This window comes from Schistocerca gregaria, chromosome X, assembly GCF_023897955.1.
Source record: "Schistocerca gregaria isolate iqSchGreg1 chromosome X, iqSchGreg1.2, whole genome shotgun sequence".
NCBI classification, from domain to species: domain Eukaryota; kingdom Metazoa; phylum Arthropoda; class Insecta; order Orthoptera; family Acrididae; genus Schistocerca; species Schistocerca gregaria.
In genome coordinates, this window is record NC_064931.1 from 111,651,875 (window position 1) to 111,677,367 (window position 25,493).

General features: G+C 43.7%; 1 protein-coding gene across 1 annotated transcript in view; it reads left to right on the forward strand.

Moving 5' to 3' along the window:
- Positions 1 to 25,493, forward strand: part of LOC126299170 (dystrophin, isoforms A/C/F/G/H) — a 2,370,611-nt gene that overhangs the window by 2,277,147 nt on the left and 67,971 nt on the right. Inside the window, exons 59-60 of the mRNA XM_049990931.1 lie at positions 14,932 to 15,098; positions 25,338 to 25,466. Of these exons, the coding sequence (XP_049846888.1) occupies positions 14,932 to 15,098; positions 25,338 to 25,466 (296 nt within the window). The remainder of the gene's footprint in view (positions 1 to 14,931; positions 15,099 to 25,337; positions 25,467 to 25,493) is intronic.

The following is a 25,493-nucleotide window of genomic DNA, read 5'->3' on the forward strand; positions in this document are numbered from 1 at the left end:
TATATATCCTTTATGATGGTCAATGAGACTTTAAAAATTCCTCGCAAAGAAACTATGGAAAACAGTTTGCAACTAAATAAACAGCTGTCTCGTGGAGAACGCGAAATGCATTCCAGTGGGCGGTATGACTATCCGTTAAATCGTGCTTATACTATGTCTGCTAAGTAACGTCAATACACACAATATTTCTTAAATGATGAAAAATATTGAAATGAGGTATTATATAAAGGGGCAATAGTTCAGCTACGTGATTATTACATGTTCTATCTACCAATGTGCTGAGAGAGATGTGGTTTATGAATGGAACAATGTATTGTTTTTCTTCATTTAATGATGTATAAAAGGAGTATAGAGATACAGCAAATGTCAGTCAATGTAAGTAAAATGTTTTAAAATGGAAGTCCGTAAACTCTCTTTACACTGATGAACCAGAACGTTATGACCACCGACCTACTATCAATATAAACCTGTCCAGGCGACAGTATTGTCACCTGATGAGGAATCATTAGTTATCAGACGCACTAACAGTGCATGTAGTATCAGTGTGCGTGCTGTCCGTGTGTTGAATGGGGAAGGTGCGCTATCTGTGAGAGTTTGACCGAGGGCAGATTGTTTTGGCCAAGAGGCTCGGCACGAGCATTTCGGAAACTGCACGAGTTGTCGGGTGTTCGAGGAGTGCTGTGGTGAGTGTCTCCAACACGTGGCGAAACCAAGGTGAAACCGCGTTCAGACGTCGTGGGTTTGGTTGGCCACCCCTCATTACAGATGTTGGACACGTAGTCTGGGTGGACTGGTAAAATAGGAAAGACTTGAATGCAATTCAGAACACACACTGCACCGAACACTGCTAACGATAGGCCTCCGCACCCGACAACCCATTGAAACATCCCCTTAGAAAAATTATTACAAGACTGTGCTTAAACTGACACACAATATCTTTAGCGCAACGCAATCTGACTTCCAAAAATCCCTACGAAACAATGGCCCTGACTAGCATTAACCTATACGTTTCACAAATCACTTACCTCACAAAAATCTTCGTTACTCAAGCTACTGCAATACAGCGAGCGCCACTACTGCCAGCTAAATAAAAGATTCAAACTACTGAAGGCACTAACTACTGATAGGCATAGTTAGCAAATGAAAGATTTTAATAGAGAACAAACAATGTATTTACCTCACTAGTCATAATATATATAGCAGTTCATGACACCAATTCTTACAAATTTCAAAACTCCGCCATCTCTCTCCCCACGTCCACCACTGCTGGCGGCTCACCTCCAACTGCCCAACGCTACGCGCTGTTAGCATCCAGCTGCCTCTGCTCAACACTACAATGGCAGACAACAATGCAAACTAAACACACACTGCGCACAGCACAGCCAGTGATTTTTCATACCGAGCACTACGTGGCGGCGGCGTTACCAATAAAAAAACTTAATCAGCCTACTTACATAGCCCCCATGCTCCCCACAAAAAATTTTTACAAATTGTTTTGGGCAGTGGCCAATAATGATTTGATAAAATTTTTCATAATTACTATAACAAAGATATCGAATGCACACACTTATTGATACTATGTTGGTCAAAAGCTAAAATTTTCTCACAGTCCATATAGACAGTCCTGATCATTCACCACAGTAAAATAGTAGTGTTTTTCTCAAAGACTGAGCAATAAAAGAAAATGCACACGGAATTAGTGGATTTCCATGCAGTCTTGAGGAAGTAGTGTTGTCCTTCCAACGAAAGACAGTGCTGACTCTTGACATGCAGACAGGTAATGGGCCACAACAGAGCAAACCCACAGCAGAGTCAGTCGAAGTTTTAAAGAATATTGGTAGGTAGGTCGTCACAGAGTAGACCCATTGTAGTCCTGTTAGAGATTACGGTATTGGTGGGCCACCAGAGGTGCAGACCCACTGCAGTCCTTAATAGTCATAATATATAAATCAGTTCGTGACACCAGTTCTTACAAATTTTAAGACTCCGCCATCTCTCTCCCCACGTCCACCACTGCTGGCGGCTCACCTCCAACTGCCCAACGCTACGCGCTGTTAGCATCCAGCTGCCTCTGCTCAACACTACAATGGCAGACAACAATGCAAACTAAACACACACTGCGCACAGCACAGCCAGTGATTTTTCATACCGAGCACTACGTGGCGGCGGCGTTACCAATAAAAAAACTTAATCAGCCTACTTACATAGCCCCCATGCTCCCCACAAAAAATTTTTACAAATTGTTTTGGGCAGTGGCCAATAATGATTTGATAAAATTTTTCATAATTACTATAACAAAGATATCGAATGCACACACTTATTGATACTATGTTGGTCAAAAGCTAAAATTTTCTCACAGTCCATATAGACAGTCCTGATCATTCACCACAGTAAAATAGTAGTGTTTTTCTCAAAGACTGAGCAATAAAAGAAAATGCACACGGAATTAGTGGATTTCCATGCAGTCTTGAGGAAGTAGTGTTGTCCTTCCAACGAAAGACAGTGCTGACTCTTGACATGCAGACAGGTAATGGGCCACAACAGAGCAAACCCACAGCAGAGTCAGTCGAAGTTTTAAAGAATATTGGTAGGTAGGTCGTCACAGAGTAGACCCATTGTAGTCCTGTTAGAGATTACGGTATTGGTGGGCCACCAGAGGTGCAGACCCACTGCAGTCCTTAATAGTCATAATATATAAATCAGTTCGTGACACCAGTTCTTACAAATTTTAAGACTCCGCCATCTCTCTCCCCACGTCCACCACTGCTGGCGGCTCACCTCCAACTGCCCAACGCTACGCGCTGTTAGCATCCAGCTGCCTCTGCTCAACACTACAATGGCAGACAACAATGCAAACTAAACACACACTGCGCACAGCACAGCCAGTGATTTTTCATACCGAGCACTACGTGGCGGCGGCGTTACCAATAAAAAAACTTAATCAGCCTACTTACATAGCCCCCATGCTCCCCACAAAAAATTTTTACAAATTGTTTTGGGCAGTGGCCAATAATGATTTGATAAAATTTTTCATAATTACTATAACAAAGATATCGAATGCACACACTTATTGATACTATGTTGGTCAAAAGCTAAAATTTTCTCACAGTCCATATAGACAGTCCTGATCATTCACCACAGTAAAATAGTAGTGTTTTTCTCAAAGACTGAGCAATAAAAGAAAATGCACACGGAATTAGTGGATTTCCATGCAGTCTTGAGGAAGTAGTGTTGTCCTTCCAACGAAAGACAGTGCTGACTCTTGACATGCAGACAGGTAATGGGCCACAACAGAGCAAACCCACAGCAGAGTCAGTCGAAGTTTTAAAGAATATTGGTAGGTAGGTCGTCACAGAGTAGACCCATTGTAGTCCTGTTAGAGATTACGGTATTGGTGGGCCACCAGAGGTGCAGACCCACTGCAGTCCTTAATAGTCATAATATATAAATCAGTTCGTGACACCAGTTCTTACAAATTTTAAGACTCCGCCATCTCTCTCCCCACGTCCACCACTGCTGGCGGCTCACCTCCAACTGCCCAACGCTACGCGCTGTTAGCATCCAGCTGCCTCTGCTCAACACTACAATGGCAGACAACAATGCAAACTAAACACACACTGCGCACAGCACAGCCAGTGATTTTTCATACCGAGCACTACGTGGCGGCGGCGTTACCAATAAAAAAACTTAATCAGCCTACTTACACCATGTATGCGCCAATGTTAAAACCACCACATCGGCAAGTACGACTGAAATGGCCATGTCACCTCCGCCACTGGACGTTGGCGTAGTGGCAGAGCGTTGTATGGTCTGATGGATCCCGATACCTTCTTCATTATGTCGATGGGAGGCCGCGATTCCGTCGTCTTCCAGGGAAGTAACGTCTTGACACCTGCACTGCGGGACGGAGGCAAGCTGGTGGCTGCTTCACTATGCTCTGGGGAACGTTCTCGTGGGCATCCGTGGGTCCAGTGGAGCTTATTCAAGGCACCATGTTGGCCAAGGAGTATCGTATACTGGCTGCAGACCACGTACACCCCTTCCTGACGATAATGTGTCCCTACGGCAGTGGTACTTTCCAGCAAGATAAAGCGCCATGTCACAAGGCCAGAAGCGTGATGGAGTACTTCGAGGAACACTGTGGCGAAGTTCCGGCCGATGTGCTGGTCCCCCAACTCGCCAGATTTGAATCCGATGGGATGTGACTGAATGTGACACCAGGAGCTCATTGCCCCGCTCCCCTGAATTTACGGGAATTACGTGACTGTGTGTGCGGATGTGGTGGTGGTCTCTCCAGTGACCTACCAAGGCCTTATTGCTTCCATGCCACGACGCGTCACGGCTGTTATCCGTGCCAAAGGTGGACATAACGGCTGTTAGGCAGGTGGTCATAATGTTCTGGGTCGTCAGTGCAAATTCGCGTCCGGCGTTCGGGATTCTGGTTCTCGTCGTTTCACTAATTCACGGTTTGTTTGAAAAGGACGCTGCCAGTTTAATTCCCACTCGCTCCCATATCCAAGCTTGTACTTCATCTCTAATGACATGGTTATCTTCCTTCCTCTTCGTGACAGTGCTAAATGCGAGCTGAAGCCTACGAACACAGTGCAGTTTGAGTTCAGCTCAGCCCAGCTGGGCTGTATTTTTGAGGAAATAAGGTGTGAAACTAAGTAATGCCGGTCTACTCTCATTTGCAAATGCTATATCACTTTACTTCTTTTTCCACCTGTTATGAAATGCCTTAAAAAACATACGAGGGTAGTCATAAAGTTTTAATTATCATCTCGGAAAAATTCATGCCGTGACCACGAAACTCGGCGATGTTCTTAGTCCTCGTACACGTAATCACCGTTCAACGCGACAGATTGTCCCCAATGATGGAGACCTTGGTTGTAGAAGTTTGTATTTTGGTCGCCCAGGAAAAGTTGTACCTCGTAAATCAGCTCCTCATCGTTCTGCAAATGCCTGCCACGCAATGGTTTCTTTATTCGAGGAAAGAGGACGAAGTCTCTGGGTGCCGTGTCAGGAGAATATGTGAGGTCAGTCAAAATTTGGTTGCCTAAATAAGTAACATATGTCACTTTCCTGTGCAGAATGAGAGGCGGCGTTGTCGAGTAACAAAACCACCTCGTCAGGAGTTCGGTTGTACGCTCCTGTGACGATTTGCCCGTTCCACGTATAATCTAGTAGCACTACACTTGGAAAGTCTCCAACAGAGACTCCTAGAAAACCTTGCTAGATGATGGTTGGGTCTTCGTCTTTTGGCGGCGGTGATTCTACATTTTTTCGCTGCTTTCTTTACTCCCTTTCCTCCGAGCCATAGCGGTACATCCAAAACTCGTCCATGGTCAGTGAAAGGCTAAAGAAGTCACAGCTGCATCATTCCCGCCGCTCCATCAGTTGGGCGGTTTTTTATTTGAATAGGTGTGATTAGTCCAGAATCTAGCGGCCGGCGACCTTCGTCATGTTCAAAACGTGGTGCACGATGTTGAAAATTGATCCATGTCTGGTTTTTCACTCACTCTCTCTCTCACTCTCTCTCTCTCTCTCTCTCTCTCTCTCTCTATCACCTGGGTTGTGATACAACGCTGTTCGAACATCAGGGCCTTCACTTTCCTTGCGACTGTGGGTCTTTAGAGAAGCTTGTTCAACCATTCCGTTCTTCGCGGTGCAGCGTTGTCTGGCAACACTGGAAGCGTCTGTGCCACTTGAGATTGTGTCATATAACGGCACATTGTTGCTGTTTACTTTCACCAGCTCAGCATGGAGTGTTGCAGCATTGCTCTCCTTCAAGCACGGGAAACGAATTAACCCACGATACTACACTTTATCTACGGGCTCCGCCATTTTGTTCTGGCTCCTCTAACAGGGGTCGTACAAATACGGAAACATGGAGAGAAATGCAACATTGAACGTGAGAGTGGGTACTAGACAAGTCTGCGGGTTGCGCTGTTGTATTTGACCACGAACAGCACCTGTGCAGTGTCCTCAAAAAGTCGCAAGTGTCAATTGTGGTCACAACAATGCTCTGGATAGTTGTGAGAGCATGGACAAATTGTTGGTGCTCCTATGGTGAGTGGTTCCGTAACCAGTGAAGATTTAGACCACATGCAGCTATGCGGGAAAACGTGACCACTAAGTCACAGTGTGGATGAAAGTGTGTTTTGACCGATCGTGACAGACGGTCACTAAAGAGGACTGTGACGAAAAATAAGTGGATGACGGCTGCAAAAGCCACTGCAGAAATGAATATTGCTACCCTGTAAGCACCGAAACAACATTAAGAAAGCTCCGTTAGTTGGGAATTTCAGGGCGAGTTGGAATTCTAACTCTGTTTATCAGTGATGCAAATTTCCAAGAACGTGGTGTCGAAGCGGTAAAACATAGACTACGAAGCAATGGAAGAAATTCATTTAGTCGGATGAGTCTTGTTGCTCGCTGTTTTCAACTTCCACTCGAGTTTACATCCAAGGAGTGAAGCACGGTAGGGGTTCGGTGATGATTTGTGCACCCATATCGTTGTATTCCATGTGCTTCATGGGTACTCTGCCAGGTAGCATTACTGCCAAGGATTATGTGACCATTATGGCTGATCAGGTGCAACCCATGGGAAAAAAATGGTTCAAATGGCTCTGAGCACTATGGGACTTAACTTCTGAGGTCATTAGTCCCCTAGAACTTAGAACTACTTAAACCTAACTAACCTAAGGACAGCACACACATCCATGCCCGAGGCAGGATTCGAACCTGCGACCGTAGCGGTCGCGCGGTTCCAGACTGTAGCGCCTAGAACCGCTCGGCCACTCTGGCCGGCCAACCCATGGACCATTGTTTGTTAGTGCCCATGTTCACACAGCTCGCATCGTGAAGGACTGGGTTTGAAAGCACGGGGATTAATTGTCTACATCTACAGACACACTTGACAGGCCACCATACGGTGCACGGCGGAAGGTACTGTTGTTGGCAGGAGAGCCAACACCGTGTTACTAAAGGAGGCCGAAATGCACGCGTTTTAGCTCACGCAGGCTGGCGTGAGGTCTGGAACATGACAAGGGAATTAGAATTGAGAAAAACGGACGTAGCTGGTGGAATACTTAACTTTAATCCATTAATGATGAACGTCGCTCTTTATGGCACATGATTCACAATATCAATAGTCCGGATACTGGTGCCTTGCTAGGTCGTAGCAAATAACGTAGCTGAAGGCTATGCTATCGTCTCGGCAAATGAGAGCGTAATTTGTCAGTGAACCATCGCTAGCAAAGTCGGCTGTACAACTGAGGCGAGTGCTAGGAAGTCTCTCTAGACCTACCGTGTGGCGGCGCTCGGTCTGCAATCACTGATAGTGGCGACACTCGGGTCCGACGTATAATACCGGACCGCGGCCTATTTAAAGGCTACCACCTAGCAAGTGTGGTGTCTGGCGGTGACACCACAGGTACCATTACAATTAATTTCCTTTAGCCCACTGGACTCGCATTCGGGAGGACGACGGTCCAGTCCCGCGTCCGGCCATCCTGATTTAGGTTTTCCGTGATTTCCCTAAATCGCTCCAGGCAAAAGCGGGATGGTTCCTTTGAAAGGGCACGGCCTACTTCTTTCCTCGTCCTTCCCTAATCCGATGAGACTGATGACCTCGCTGTCTGGTCTCCTGCCCCAAACAACCCAACCCCAACCCAATTTCCTTTCCTGTTCCATTCACAAACAGAGCGAGGGAAAAAAGACTGTCTAAAAGCCTTTCTACGAGCCCTAATTTCTCGCATCTTATCTACGTGATCGCCCTGAAATACCAAGGGAAAGGGGGGGGGGGGGGGGCAAACACTCAAACGGTGGTCAATAATGGGCCGCAATAGCGTTGTGTGCGCCGTCTCCTTCATGGATGAGCTACACTTTCTCAAAATTCTCCCAATGAAACGAAGCCGAGCACTCGCCTCCCCCACTATGAACATTACGTGTTCACTCCATTTCATATCTCTTTACAACGTTACGTCACAGTGACAAGAGACAACTCGCTAATGCTGTATTCAAACGTTACAGTATTGTTTTTACTACTCATCCGCATTAACTTACACTTTTCTTCACTGAGAGCCAGACGCCACTCATCACACCATCTACCTGTTTCATCTTGTATCCTTCTACAATTAGTCAACGACAACACTTTCGCGTACACCACAGCGTCATCAGCAAACAGCCCAAACTGCAGCTTACTCTGCCCGTCAGATCGTTTGTGTATATAGAGAATAAGAGAGGTCCTATCGCATCTACATGGTGCACTCCTGCCGTTACCCTTGTTCCTGACGAACACTCGCCGTCGAGGGTGACGGACTGGGTTTTGTTACTTCAGAAATCTTCGAGCCACTCATATATCTGGCAACCTAAACTTCATGCTCGGACCTTCAACAGACTGCACTGGGGCGCCTTGTCAGACGTTTTCCAGAAATTTAGGCGTATGGAATCTGCCTGTTGCCTTCCATCTATAGTTTGTAGGATATCATGTGAGAAAAGAACAAGCTGAGTTACCCACGATTTATGGACAGAAGCTTTTCTGTCTCAAGGAAATTTATTATTCGCGCGTTTCCTGGCCACCACAGTGACCAGATCTCAATGTCATTGAGCCCTTGAGGTCTACTTTGGAGAGAGTGGTGGGTGATCGTTGCCCACCTCATCAACGTTACCTGAACTCTCCACTATTTTCTAGAAGAGTGGTGTAAGGTTCCTTTGAAAAAATATCCATTCCGAATCGACTGAACGCTGTTTTGAATGCCAACAGTTTTCCTACAACGTATTAGGCATGCTAATGTGTTGTGTTTCTGGTGTTTCCATATTTTCGTTCACTTCCTGTACCTGAAAATAAACAAACAATTAATTACACAAATATATTTTGTCGAGATGATAATTAAAACTTTATGACTACCTCTTGAACTCGCTTCAATATCTCCGCAAATCGGTCAGCTAGACGTGTTAATCATGCAGCAACATACAGTTTGCTTTGTCGCTGGACACTCAATACGTTGTGAGCAGCAACAGCTTCGTGCGACAGTCAACCGGAAAGTAAGTTCCGATGCGATATAAAGAAAATATAACATCTGTGGAACAGACTATTTATCACTATTTCAAATGCTACGTAAGATGTAACAGTTTCGGATGAAAGAGTTGAAAGAAACTGAGTTAGCTACAAGTGATTGTCAGAATACTGTCATTTGTTACAAACTTCGTGCGCAGTAAATATCTTTCACACACAAACACTTAGACACTTTACATTTTACTACCCTCTACCGATCACTTACATTTGGTTTTGCATCATATTTACATTTTCATCCATCGAAAATAAGGAATTAAGGAAAGGAGATAAGGATCTTTATTGTCTATAATATATCATACAATCGCAGTTAATCTTTATTTTACAATTGCCATTACCAACTTTGGCCCATATAAAAAGGTACTCATCAGCATTCAATTTCTTCTTCTTCCTAGTACTCAACACAAATGGCATGCTTGGAACTAGAGTACCATAAGGCTGTTTAGCCAACAGTCCTGCAGTCTCCGAAATACTCCATGTCTTCCAAGTCAAAATGTTAGCATCTGGAAAAGCTTCAAGGCCACCATAATCTGCTCGATTGCCCCACACAACAGCAAGTGTGAGCCAAGTACTACCTCCAAACACTGCTTGTACATCACAGGTAAAGTTCAGATGGAGTCCACGAAATACATTCGGTCCTCCAATCAACTGCTGTTTATTAAATTGACCAGCAAGGTCAATATCAATAGCCTTCAAGCTGCGATACACAGGTACACTGCGCCGCCAGCGACGACGCCATGCACGTCGCAGAGGCATTGCTGTAGCATGTTAACACAAGGACCGAATGTATTTCGTGGACTCCATCTGAACTTTACCTGTGATGTACAAGCAGTGTTCGGAGGTAGTACTAGGCTCACACTTGCTGTTGTGTGGGGCAATCAAGCAGATTATGGTGGCCTTGAAGCTTTTCCAGATGCTAACATTTTGACTTGGAAGACATGGAGTATTTCGGAGATTACAGGACTGTTGGCTAAACAGCCTTATGGTACTCTAGTTCCAAGCATGCCATTTGTGTTGAGTACTAGGAAGAAGAAGAAATTGAATGCTGATGAGTACCTTTTTATATGGGCCAAAGTTGGTAATGGCAATTGTAAAATAAAGATTAACGGCGATTGTATGATATATTATAGACAATAAAGATCCTTATCTCCTTTCCTTAATTCCTGGCCCAAAAATCTGGAATTGCACATAACATCAAATACTCGTAGAAGTTTCGTTTCATTAAAATGTGACTCGCTTTCGACGGAGGAATTTGTGTTTGTCTTTGTTGATCAGTTCGTTTCTGGCTGTGCTCTAATTACTTGTATGGTATGATGAAGACAACTCAGAGTGAGGGTGTTAGTAAAAGTAGCTTTCACAGCATAAACTAACGCCAGGTAATGCTGGTTTTAGAAGTCACTAAGAGCAATCATTAACACGTATTTCAGAATGCAGAAACCCTAACATTAATGGAAAAAAATACTCCCACTGTATGACCTTCATCGACTTCAGATAATGTTGACATGTTGTCTTTTAGTGCAAGAAACAAAAAGTTGGTATCTTACTGCAACTGTATTCTGAGGTATCGTCTTTCAGTAGTTGGCAAGAGCTAATTGAGCTACTCCCACAAGACTAACGTAACGTTGATACACAGCGATGCTAACGGGAGGCTCGCGCGTGACAGAAATACGGCCAGAGTTTATTCGTCGCTAATTCCGACTTGTGTCAATAAACGGCGCTTGGCTAATGTTTCGTCGACTTCGTCATACGGTGTGTCTTCCTCCAAATCCTCGTTTGCAAGCAGCCGAGACTCCTACCTTCCACTTCAACTTCACTTTCGTCACTGCACGCTAAAGCTGAAATTATTCATAAACGGGCAATGTGGCACATCATATAGACCGAGAGAGATATTTCGTCGTAGTTCCTCTTAAGATAGTTGTCAGAGGCTCATATTTGATTGTTTATTTTAAAGGACTATGTATTCCTTAAGTTCGAAATATTTATAAGAACTTGCGCTGTGCGTTTGTGAATGTGTCTACAAAAATCTGGGGTACTTTCAGCTCTGGTACAACCTTCGCCTTTATGCGAGTCTTGAGACAGAAGTAATGGGGAAAGTTGGTGTCTTATCTTTTTCAGTTTTCTATGTTTGTAATGTGTTATGAAGTTCCAAACATGTTTTTAAGTCTGGATATGGCTAGAGAATTAGGATGCATCTACTGGAGCTAGAAAAAGGAAATTATTATCTTTGTGTAAGAAGTAACAACAGTCATACATTAACGCTATGTACAAGTCGGATAGGAAATCTATGGTGACCTTTTCAACAGAACCAACCCAACATTTTGTCTGAAGCGACTTCTTTAACTTGTAAGAAACCTAAATGTATGGTCGGACGGGACGGATCCTCGAACTCCGCTCCTCACAAAAGCGAGTCCATTCGCTGAATCACTGCTCCGCGACGCTATATGTCTGTGTAGAGGTGCAGAACCACGAATAGAGAGAGAAACGAAGAAGCTTCACTTTCTTGCTTTTGGCTCACTTGTTTCATATATGTGGGTAGTATAATACGTTTAAAAATATTCGCCACTTGTAGTAGAAACAATAGTGTAGAACTCTAGACGTATCCGGCCGATACATCACGCTGAAGCTGCTATTTTTATTTTTGTTTTAACAATCACCGATCGATATTGAACCATCCGTTACATGATAAAAATTTGTATGGCAATGAGTATTTCGATACTGTCTAGCAAAACGGCGGAGTGATAATGTCGCTGGAGCAAGAGCATGATTCAAGTTCTCATTGATATTCTGCTCTACGATTTTCGTATGTGACGTCACTCACTAAACTTTGCACGCGGTCTTGCATATTCTATTGCCGTCTCACTCTTTCACAGCAACGCATTTTATAATCGTGTGCAGAAATGTTTGACGGCGATTAGTCTTTCCGTTGTTGCAAATCTAATACCACTGACAGCAATTCACATTGTCCACGGAATGTCTCTCCTAAGAAGACAATGCCAGAACTGCTGCCTCGCATCTTCTTCAGGTAGGTCGTGTAGTTGTAATCGATCCGCGCAGTCGACTGCACTGGCAGCACTCGTCCAAAGATGCATCGTTGCCGCACCAGGAACACACTGCACGTAGTGTGGCTGTACTACGAGGGGCGACCAATAAGTAATGCTACACAGTTTCTTTCTAGACCAATTCTGGTTGAAGAAATGTGGAGTTTGTTGTGGGGCATCGTGTAATATTCTCGCTTCAGCCCTAGAATTTCATGACGTTCCTATTGCTGACGACGCTATACATAGCCATCAAAATGGCGTCCGTAGAGAAAGTGCCTTTCAAGCAGAGAGCTATCACTGAGTTTCTCTTGGAGGAAAACCAGAGCATCTCACATATTCTTGGTGTTTGTGTTGTCCTCATCACTTCATCATCATCATTCGTGACAGTAGCTACATTGGTGTATGAAAGAATTGGACTGTGTAAAAATTGGGAATTTTTACGGGCGCTGATGACAGCGCAGTTGAGCACCCCTCAAACCAAACATCATCATCACTGAAAATCCTCAAACCAGGGTGTCCTTCTGAAGAAGAAGTTTTTATAAACATCGAAAACACTGTCAAGGGGTTTGAATAAAGCGCCTATTTTGCAACTGATTGCCTGTTTGCTATTTCTTCCACATGCAACGATTTTTTTCAGTGTTTCTGTATGTGACATTTAAAGAAGTGTCGATAAGTAATTTAATGAATCTCTATTAGATGCTAAAACTGTGTGCGGCGCTTGGATTCGCTCCTGGATGCATGCTCCCTCCCTGCGGAAAGGAGAGCAGCCGGCAACATGTTGAAGCTCCGAGTTGGTCCGCCAGGAGTGGATATGCTCAGACGACTAATTAGAACTGTACTGTAGGGATCCGAGGTCGAATCCCAGCCCTGCACACAGTTTCATTTCAACAGTGTATACACTCCGCTAATACTTTAAAAAATATATGTGGAGCTATTTTTTTGTTACTTTCCATGTTCTCAAGATGTTTTTGCTCTTTAAGATTTACTCATAGAATTATTTCTTCATTACAGAAGCATTTTAAAATTTTTTTTTGAAATCTACTAAAATATTCTAAAAATTTTCTGGTGCACGCATTAGTTGTAGTAGTTCCTTTAGTACAGGATCATACACAACCAGTTTCACGATGATTTAGTGGTATCCTCGTGTTTATAAAAATAACTGATTTGTCATTGATTAATTAAATGTACACGGTCTTCCAACGTTCGGAGGCGTTCGAATTGCCAGAACCGCCTAAATTGGACGGTTACAAGATGACGCACCAAAAATTCCAGTGGTTAGCAGGGGCGGGAAGTGCAGACGAGCACTGCGAGCCGCGGGCGTGGGCCAGCGGTACTTTTGTTGGCCGCTTCTCTCGGGCGCACTGCGCGCCGGCGGTTTCAATAACACTTTCAACTGCGCTGTTTCGAGGCCTGCCCTTCCTACTTCACAGGTAGTCACGTCTCCACCATGGGGCTTTCGTGGGCATTTGTCGATTTTTGCCGGCCGGTGTGGCCGAGCGGTTCTAGAAGCTTCAGTCTGGAACCGCACGCCGGTACGGTCGCAGGTTCTAATCCTGCCTCGGGCATGGATGTGTGTAATGTCCTTAGGTTAGTTAGCCTTAAGTAGTTCTAAGTTCTAGGGGACTGATGACCTCAGAAGTTAAGTCCCATAGTGCTCAGAGCCATTTGAAACTTTTTTTTTGTCGATTTTTCATCACTCCTCCATACCCGCGGCTCGCATTGTTCGTGTACACTGTCTGCGCCTGATAACCATTGGAACTTTTTGAAGGAAGAAAGATTGGATTTAACGTCCCTTCAACATCGAGGTCATTAGAGACAGAGCACAAGCTCGGATTGTGTCAAGGAAGGGGAAGGAAATCGGTCGTACCCTTTCAAAGCAACCATCCCGGATTTGCCTGTAGAGATTTAGCTAAATGACGGAAAATCTAAATCTGGATGGTCCGACGCAGATTTGAACCGTTGCCCTCCAGAATGCGAGCCCAGTTTGCTGTCCACTGCGCCACCTCCCTCGGTTTGGAATTTTTGATGGTTCAAATGGCTCTGAGCACTATGGGACTTAACTTCTGAGGTCATCAGTCCCCTAGAACTTAGAACTACTTAAACCTAACTAACCTAAGGACATCACACACATCCATGCCCGAGGCAGGATTCGAACCTGCGACCGTAGCGGTCGCGCGGTTCCAGACTGAAGCACCTAGAACCGCTCGGTCACTGCAGTCGGCGGAATTTTTAATATTACGTCTTGTATTCATCCAATTCAGGCGGTTCTGGCAATACGAACGTCACCAGAACTCTGAGAGACCGTGTATTTGTAACGAACCAAAGTTAAATTAGCTTTATGTATACACCCTAGGAGGCGATTAAACCCGTCGGGAAACCGGTTGTGTACGATTCTGTAATAAAGGAACTACTAACAGCTAATGAGGCTACCCAAACTTTTTAAAAGTTTCTCATAGTTTTTTGTATTTTATAAAATACATAGGCTGTGGATTCCCAAACCGTAAATTCATATCTCTCTTCATTATCTTTGGTGTTCTCGAGTCGTCTTTGATCCTTACGAATTTGTAATCGTCCCCTGGGAATGCACGTAAAACCGACGATTAAACAGCGTAGATTCTGCCCTCTCTAACAGGCACACCCCTCCCTTAAGCAGATAGAAAGTTCGAGAAAAAACAACGTAACAGTACCATTGCATTAAGTAGAAGTCGGCGACATGCTTCTTAAACGAGGCGTTTATAACTAGCTGTTTTGACCAAATGACATAAATGAAACTGTAGACATGTGGAGCAGCATTTTTAGGTTTTGGGTGTGTTGCAGCGGGCCGCGAGCTGGACGGCGACTCCCGCGGCTATCGCAGCGCGGAGGAGCAGGCGCGCGAGCTGACTCGCAGCATCCGCAGGGAGGTGAACAAGCTGTCCGACAAGTGGAACGCGCTCATCGACCGCTCGGACCAGTGGCAGCGGAAGCTCGACGACAGCCTGGCGGTGAGTGCCCCTGCCAACACTCTCCTGCCATCCTGTCGATATGCCAATGTCGTTGACCTAGAGCCCGTACCACTCTGTGCTGGTAGCACTGCCGTCATCTGCGAAGACTGTCGGAAGAGATGGCGACGCCTGTCCCGGCGAAGTGGTCCGCTCCGCGTGCCAATTGCGCTCCTTTCCGGAACGCGATGAGGCGTAGAGAAGTTTCTTCGTGTATTGTGCTGGCACCGACGCTAGCTGGACCGAGGCGCCAATACCCTCCGCTTCTCGCATTCGATGCTGGCCACTTCGCGAGATTGGCAGAGCCGCCAGGCGTGTGTTTTAGATTGTCGCTGCTGCTTCCTTCCTCGCACGAGAGCCGCAGTGGCATAATAGAGTGAAATGGTCCTACAGCGTCACTGCCACACGCAGTATGGCGTTTCCAGTCCATCTATTGCGCCTCGAACAGTAGATGCTCTTTGTTCGTGCAATTGCGATTGATTCTAAACAATGAAAAGTGTGAAGTTATCCACACGAGTACCAAAATCCGCTAAATTTCGGTTTCACGATAAATCACACAAATGTAAAGGCTGTAAATTCAACTACATGCGTAGGGATTGAAATTACCAATAACTTAAGTTGGAACGCTCACATAGCTAATGTTCAGGATAAAATAAACCAAAGACTACGATTTATTTTCAGAACACTGAAAAACGCGACAGGTCTACTAAAGAGACTGCCTGCAGTACGCTCGTACGTCCTGTTCTGGAATACTGCTGTGTCGTGTGCGATCCGCGTCAGATAGGATGGACGGAAGACATCGAAAAAGTTCAAAGAAGGGCAGTTCGTTTTGTACTATCGCGAAATAGGGGAGAGAGCGCCACGGAAATTATACACGAATTCGGGTGGCAATCATTAAAACAAAGGCAGGATCTTCTCATGAAATTTCAATCACCAACTTTCTCCTCTTAGTGGCACCCTACTACATAGGGAGGAATTAGCATCCTAATAAAATAAGAGAAATCACAGCTCGCACAGGAAGATCTAACTGTTCGTTTTTCCGCGCGCTTTTTGAGAGTGGAACGGTAGAGAAAAAGCTTGAAGGTAGTTAGATGAACCTTCTGCCAGGCCCTTAATTGTGAATGGCAGAGTAGAGATGTAGATGTCAAAACCGATGCTTGGCGTTCCTACTAATCGTGAAGGCACATTTTAACCAGTGAAATTCAGGCAATTTTAAACAACGAAGGGAAAAAATGCCCCCTTTCGGTAGTGTAGAAGCCGAGTGGTCACGGATCGGTGACACCCACAGCGTAAACAGAGGCAGGAAGAAATTCGTCCGTAACCAACTGTACAAACCCGTTTAATAATGAGCTGCACAATGTTATTCATCTTCTACTGACTGAATACGGTTGGTCGTGGTAATGGCCGTTCGGGAGAGAAAGCTCGCGACCTTCTTACACATCCTTTGCACCCAGATGTGTTCTTCACTTCTAATTAAGATAATTACAAAATATCTTCACTTGGGGAGATCGTTGGTTTTCTTCGTTTTTTAGTTTCACGTTTGATATTCACTGTAGAGCGTCGGCTATCGTTACCACACGACCAAAAACAACTCGGAAAGCCTTGGTCAAAACTAGGAGATCTCTAGTTTAATAATGCTTTAATATTGCAGTGCCTTGTTGTTAACAAGAATGATGCTATGTTCCTTTGGACATGGAGACACGTCCGAAGGAGCAGGCACCGCGACAACTACAGCCGTTATTAAATACATGAAATGTATTCGCAGTTGAGAATACGAACCACGATCAGCTGTACAAGGGAATAACGACAGTGTAAATTTGTGTCGAACTGGGATTTGAACCCGGATTTCCCGCTTTAAGAGTGGTCGCCTTAAGCGCTTTGACTATCCGAACACGACTCACGGCCAGACACAAACTTCCATATGTCGTCGGCCTTGCGTCGCAAGCTGTACTCATACACACATCTGTAATTCCCGTATGGGGGAGGACATTTTAATTGAAAGTCGCTGGCTGGTATATTCGGTTAAATACGATATTGCACTGACCTCAAACGCCGCCCAACGTGCAGATTTCGTTACACAAGTATTTCAGTTAGGGCTAGGAATAACACACACACACACACACACACACACACACACGCACAGGATGAGAGAGAGAGATAGGTGGGGAATGCAGACCACTCACATTTCAAGAAATGTTTATAGGTGTTTTGTAGCACTGCCGTAAGTTGTTCGGAGCGACGCAACCCATTTTATTCTCCAGGATAGTGATTACCAAAGAGACTGAACATTTTTTTTGGTCTGCCTCGGTAGCGACGGAATACCATGCTAAGTGGCCCGGTTTCGATTCCCGGCTGAGTTGGAGATTTTCTCCGCTCAAGAACTGGGTGTTGTGTTGCCTTCATCATCATCGCATCCCCATCGGTCTACCCGACGGAAGGCCTTGCCCGCACGACATGTCATTTCATTTCTCTTAACAATTAGCATTGAATTTGGAATCAACAGTTGTACAAGTACTGTGCTAATTGAGGCCAAATGAGTGTAGGTGTCATTTGTTTGATTTAAAGAACTGTGATCTATATGAATACATAAAGGGGAGATAATGTTAGCAAAAATCTCGAAAAGTTCTTGGTCGATTTACTTCTGATTTTTACACGGTACTCTAATAAACATTCTGATAGACATAGGCTACATATATGCTGCTGCTGTACACAGTGTCTTTGCATAATATGTTAATCTCGGCAGAATTCTCCTCACAAGTCGCTTTCTGTTCCTCCACATACAACAGATTTTATTTCTTCCTTTCAATTCACATCGCTTCGTTGCGTAACTAATAGACTACTAAACTATGTTCATCACATTCTTGTATTTACACTCATTATTCTAAAATCATGTTAGTAACCGTTAGGTACATCTATCTGAGCCCGAAGCGCACATCCATCATTTTTTGCTACGCGCCATCTACGGATGGAGTAAACATGGGAGCAAAAGAAATTTGTGCCACCTAGGGCACCCTCTACGAAGTGAAGGATGTTGTGGATGTAGATAAATCTCGTGATTCATTGTCAGAGTATGTTAGATACAGTGTAAACACTGAAACAATATGTATAACTTCTCTTCGCTACAGCTATACGGCGTATTTCAAAACGTAGTGGCAGATGTTTTTCAGTTGGTTCCATTCATATCTCTTGTGGCGTATCAGCAGCTCATCTTTTAATTAACTTAGATGTTATCGTCCGCCAGTAATATAGAACGGCGAGAAAATAGTAAAAATGATGCGAGCTTATCTCGGATGTCCTAAATTACTCGTTTGGCGGGTGTTCCACGTGCAGTAACGGCATCACTTTGGTAGCAAACATAGCAAACAATTAGAGTGATCTTAATAAGCCGGCCGTCGTGGCTATGCGGTTCTAGGCGCTGCAGTCCGAAACCGCGCTGCTGCTACGGTCGCAGGTTGGAATCCTGCCTCGGGCATGCATGTGTGTGTTGTCCTTAGGTTTTTGATGTTAATATTCAGAAGTCCTAAAAATGTTTCTTTTTCTTTCGTTTTGGCTCCCTTGCCTACCTGCTTATTTTGACGAAGTTGAATGTTACACTACTGGCCATTAAAATTGCTACACCAAGAAGAAATGCACGTGATAAACGGGTATTCATTGGACAAATATATTATACTAGAACTGACATGTGATAACATTTTCACGCAATCTGGGTGCATAGATCCTGAGAAATGAGTACCCAGAACAACCACCTCGGGCCGTAATAACTGCCTTGATACGCCTGGGCATTGAGTCAAACAGAGCTTGGATGGCGTGTACAGGTACAGCTGCCCATGCAGCTTCAACACAATACCACAGTTGATCAAGACTAGTCACTGGCGTATCGTGACGACCCAGTTGCTCGGCCACCATTCACCAGACGTTTTCAGTTGGTGAGAGGTCTGGAGAATGTGCTGGCCAGAGCAGCAGTGGAACATTTTCTGTATCCAGAAAGGCCCGTACAGGACCTGCAACAAGCGATCGTGCATTATCCTGCTGAAATTTAGGATTTCGCAGGGATCGAATGAAGGGTAGAGCCACGGGTCGTAACACATCAGAAATGTAACGTCCACTGTTCAAAGTGCCGTCAGTGCGAACAAGAGGTGACCGAGACGTGTAACCCAGTGGTACCCTATACCATCACTTCGAGTGATACCCCAGTATGGCGATGACGAATACACGCTTAAAATGTGCGTTCACCGCGATGTCGCCAAACACGGATGCGACCATCATGATGCTGTAAACAGAACCTGGATTCTTCCCAAAAAATGACGTTTTGCCATTGGTGCACCCAGGATCGTCGTCGAGTACACCATCGCAGGCGCTCCTGTCTGTGATGCAGCGTCGAGGGTAACCGCATCCATGGTCTACGAGCTGATAGTCCATGCTGCTGCAAACGTCGTCGAATTGTTCGTGCAGATGGTTGTTGTCTTGCAAACGTCCCCATCTGTTGACTCAGGGACCGAGACGTGGCTGCACGGTCCGTTACAGCCATGCGGATAAGATGCCTGTCATCTCGACTGTTAGTGATACGAGGCCGTTGGAATCCAGCACGGCGTTCCGTATTACCCTCCTGAACCCACCGATTCCATATTCTGCTAACAGTCATTGGATCTCGACCAACGCGAACAGCAATGTCGCGATAGGATAAACCGCAGCCGGACGTAGTGGCTGTGCGGTTCTAGGCGCTGCAGTCTGGAACTGCGCGACCACTACGGTCGCAGGTTCGAATCCTACCTCGGGCATGGATTTGTGTGATGTCCTTAGGTTAGTTAGGTTTAACTAGTTCTAAGTTGTAGGAGACTAGTCCCATAGTGCTCAGAGCCATTTGAACCATTTGATAAACCTCAATCGCTATAGGCTACAATCCGACCTTTATCAAAGTCGGAAACGTGATGGTACACATTTCTCCTCCTTTCACGAGGCATCACAACAACGCTTCACCAGGCAACGCGGGTCAACTGCTGTTTGCGTATGAGAAATCGGTTGGAAACTTTCTTCATGTCAGCACGTTGTAGGTGTCTCTACCGTCGCCAACCTTGTGTAAATGCTCTGAAAAGCTGCTCATTTGCATATCACAGCATCTTCTTCCTGTCAATTAAATTTCGAGACTGTAGCACGTCCTCTTCGTGGTGTAGAAATTTTAATGGCCAGTAGTGTAGTTTCTGTGCTATACTTAGCAGTTCTTTTTAGGTATGGATTAAGTTTCATAGCGCTACCGGGGTTGGACAAAAATATGGAAACACACTGAGAAAAGCATGTTTGATCAAAGTCACAATGCAGGCGAAAGTGTGTGTGTTGAGTGATAGTGACAGACGGTCATTGAACAGCATTGTGACAGAAACTAAGAGGAAGACAGCAGTAAAAGTCAGTGCTGAACTGAATGTCATACTCGCGAGCCCTGTCAGCACCGAAACGAGACGAAGGCAATCGGAACTCCAAAATCACACGTTAGTGATGCACCTAGATGTACATGATTAATAATCTCTGCCGTTCCACTTTCGAACAGCGCGCTGGAAAAACGAGTACGTGCATCTTTCCGTGCGCACTCTGATTTCTCTTATTTTATTGCAGTGATAGTTTTTTCCTGTGTAGGTGGGCGCCAACAAAATATTTTCACATTCGGAGGAGAATTTTGGTGATGGAAATTTCGTGATAACACCCTGCTACAACGAAAATGCCTTTGTTTTAACGATTGCCACCACAACTCGAGCATCGTGACACTCTCACCTCTGTTTCGCAACATTTGCCTTTCTTCCCATTTTTTCGACGCCCTCCGTCACTCCTACCTGATGCGGATCTCACACCGCACAACAGTACTCCAGATGAGGGCGTACTCAGTCTAGTAGATTTGTTGTATCTTCTAAGTGTTCCGCCAATAAAATACAGCCTTCAGTTCGCCTTCCACACAACATTAACCTATGTGATAGTTCCTTCTAGTACTCGTGTGGGTGACGTCACAATTTTCATTGTTTAGATTCAGTTGCGAGTTTTCGCACCATACAGATATCTTGTCTATATCAGTTTGCAATTGATTTTGATCATCTGATGACTTTAGGAGAAGGCAAATGACAGCATTATCTGCAAACATTGTAAGAGGGCTTCTCAAATTGTGTCGTAAATCGTTTTTATAGACTAGGAACAGCATAGGGCCTATAGCACTTAGGGAACGCCAGGTATCATTTCTGTTTTCAAATACCCGTAACAGGAAAACTTGGTGCCGGAGCCATAAAACGTGGAATATGGAGCAATGGAAGAAATTCATTTTGTCTGCTGAGAGTTGTTGTACGCTGCTTCCTATTTGTGGCCGAGTTTACGTCCCGGGAGTGAAATATGGCATGGGTTCGGTGATGATTTCGGCAGTCTACATCTACATCTACATCTATATCCATACTCCGCAAGCCACCTGACGGTGTGTGGCGGAGGGTACCCTGAGTCATATCGTGGTATTCCGTGTGCCCCATGATTACTCTGCAAAATCACGTTACTGCCAAGGATTATGGGACCATTTTGGCTGGTCAGGCCCACTCCATGGTACAATGTTTGTTGATCAATGTTGATGATGTGTTCCAAATCGACAGGCCCCTGTTCACACAACTCCAGGACTGGTTTTGTGAACACAAGGTTGAACTGTCGCATCTCCCCTGTCTAAACGTTCCATTTACAAAATATACTTGTTTCAGTATCTCAGTTGATGCAAGAGTTAGGTGTAATAAACATGCGAGAAAATTAAGTGCTCCAATGGCAACTATCGCCAGGGAAAAATATCAATTTGATATCTTGAACGGTTCGTGGAATAAGAAGGGGTGTAAGTTTAAGATGGTTCACTGTGTATAGTTTTTCTCCTTGTTTGGTCGTCTGAGTTGTACTGGTTGCTTCCTTACGTCGGCAGTAATTTTAGGTTTCCCATTCTTCAGAAGTTGATGTTCTGTTTGTCTAACTCTTTGGGAAGGGTCGTTGTTTAGTTAGCTTAAAAGCCTTCAGGTATTTTTGGCAACTTGTTCTGGTGTGGATTTCTGTGATGAGATATATCAACTCTTCTTTCTAGGCTTCAGACATGATAAACAAAATCCTGCGTGACGCCTGAAGCGTTTTCGCACTATCATCCCCGTGAAATCTTTAGTAATTTCCATCAGGTAAACCATTTCCAAACATTACCCTGAAGATTACATTGCAATCTTCCCGCCATTTCTATCTGTACTCGCCAAACCGTACAATCTTCATCGAGTAATTTAGTAGAACAGGGGGAAGTTGCATTTAAGAAGAAAAAGTCGTGATCTTCCTTACTCCTTACTGCGTCGCTCAGACAGTGAGTTCCTTTCTACTTGCCAATCGGTGCCAACTTCTTTGCTCTCGGAATCCAGGTTTCCTCTGGGTAAGCGTGCGCTAAGTTATGACACGAATGACTTATTGTTAGATTAATTAGTGGAACTTGAGTTTTTTTTAGGGACTGCATCCTGTGCGATTGTCCGTCAAAACAGTAACATTCCGCCTACAACAAGCTACCTTCCAGACCGTCATTAATTAACAGTAGAAAGGAACCTGTCATTGATATTTCACTTGCTAGCGACCTGAATACTTACCGTTATTACCAGAATGGATAATGCAGTACTACTATATAGACTTGACATGCTGGGTCTATCGTGGATAATATGACGGCACTATTCCTGAGAAACGACTTCCAGCTCAGTAACCTTTTCAGTACGTTATTATTTGAAAAACAGTTCGTACATCTCCTATTAATAACGTAAGTTGTTTTTGTCATCAGTGATCTGGTAATGTTGACATATTATAGTGACGTTGTAAATAAACATCTAGAATTTTCTTGAGCTCCATATATTTAAGAGATACTGTATTTGGTTCGCAATTATTAATAAGTGTTACAGTTCTTTATTAGCCCTTTGCTGCTACAGTGTAGTCAGTAGTCGTTCTCACGCCTTCACATAGGCCCAGTCCACTCATTTAAAGATTTTGGCAATTTGGATTAAATACTCATAATGTTTAAGAACAGGAACAACCGTCGCCATATTATTATGCAAAATATGAGATAATTTAGACAGATTTGCATTTCTGCATCTGATTTCCCATTTAAAATGGAGTTTCTGGTGCCGTATTGCTAGAAGGAATTGATTACGGTGTTTAGGACATTGTTACACAGTGCAGTCTTTCACAAAAATGAGGTATGGGTTGTATAGTCTTTGCTATCTGTCACCATAGTAGAAGCACAGCAACTTACAGCCGTGAATGATATAGTTAATGCACTTTAGCCAATGGAAGGACAGACTCTCCACTTCCATTCTCCAGGCAAAACCACATATGTAGCTATAGCTGCTAAAGTCACCAATTACTATTGTACCTTTGCGTCTGTATGAAGTTTTCTGGAGAGCAGAAACAAAAATTCTGATTTCGGCACTTATACACAGGAATAGCAGTGGAGTTAATGAGCTCCACAGATAAACATTCTTATTTTCTTGATTGTAATGGATACTGCTGATGTTGGCTCAAAGTTTACAAAAAATTTGCTTTTGTTATGTGTACATGATCTTTCTGCAATTAAAATAATTCCTGGAAATGTTTGTCACAAGTGCTTTTGGTCTCTGTGTCTGTTGTAGTTACTGTTATGACACAGTTCCTAAAGCAGTTACTGACATGCCTTAGTATTTACAGAAATTATTGTTGTTAGTGTTCCTAAAGATCTCTGATTGATTGTGTAGATGTGACCTACTAAGTTTACTTCTGGAATGAATCGGACACTCTACAGCAATTTTAATTGGATGCCCAGGTATTGCCTGGATGTTTTCAATTATTTGTGCAATACATCCTGTGGAGAAGTACTACCATAGACTATATTTTGCTGAAACCTTCATATTAATAGTCATTACCAATATGATATTAAACATAATATTGTAGAAAAGAAAGACTGATTCAAATATTTTGTCCAGAGTCATGCCATTGTAGATTATTCGCAATATTGTGAACAACAGGAAACTTGTGGCATTCCATCGTTACCTGTAACTTTGTTCACAGTGTACAGGGCCACAGTTGTATTTTAGACTGTAGAATATGCCCTAGAGCTTACAAGAAATTTCTGAAAGCTGTTGGTTGCAATATTTATTGTAAGTGTACGATGTCAGCTAAATTAAATACAATGTGAACAAATGTTATGATCATTGAACTTTTCTGGATTTTGGATTACTGGATGGCTTTTGCATCTTTCACAGACTACACTTCCATACAGTCTTCTTTGTTCCCCTTGTGTATGTAATGTAACGTCAAGAAATGTTATTAATTGTGTGTGTGCCCTTCAAAACAAAAGTATCAAGCTTAATTAAAATATTATAGATTCCTGTTTTGTCCCTTTTGTTAAATATCAGGTATGATTCTTTTTGAGTAAAAAAGATAAATAGATTTCCGTCTCCAGTCATTATCATTCTCTTGCAAGCATTTTGATGTACAAGAGGGCAAACAAGCAATACAAATCAATGTGAGCTGTCTTTGAATCACACTGATGTAAGGGCTAGAACAAATTTTCTATGTACCTTGAGGTAAAAAAAAAAAAATTGTGGAAGGTAAATGTAAATTAGTATTACTAGTTTAGGGTATCTGGAACCATACAGAAAGGGCAGACTTAATGTTAAATAACTTTTTGGGTTTTAATAGTCATCATCTTTTCTTATGCCTAAGACTCAGCACCATAATTTAACAGGCACAATAGATACGGCAAGTTGCCCCTTTTCAGAACAGAAAAGGAGGAAATGAAATTTTCAGCTGCAGGGTTGGGTGGATGTGAAATGATTGACATTATCTTGTAGCCTTTCTGCTCCAGGTGCTTCTCTTTCATAAATGCTTCACTGCTCAGGAAGTGCTAAAGTCGAGAGCTGCTTCTTGCTTCAGAAGTTTTTATGTTTGTATTGAACCAAACAATATAAGCAGATGGTTCATTGTGCATTATCCAACTTTTATTCTAAGAAAATTAATGTATTGTGATTTAAGTCAGCTTACTCCATAAAATTTTAAATTTTGGACATAATTTATCTTCATTGTCTACAGTGTGTCTATATAACAGAAAGCTGAAGTTGTCTGGCAGTGTAAAACAGGAGCTGAATAGCACACTCATTGTAGTTTACACTGCTACACCACCATCATTGATTGACATTAATTGTGTTTGTCTACGTGTAAAACTTTCAACTAATTTGCTTTATTTCCCAGAAGATGCGGATATTCCAGAAGAATATGGATGACTTGGTTAGTCGTATGACTGCTGCAGAAGCAATTCGAAATAGCTGGCAAGTTCCAGTTGACATCACAGATATTGGTGAAATGCTTGAACAGCTACAGGTATGAACTGTTGGTTAATTCTCAGTA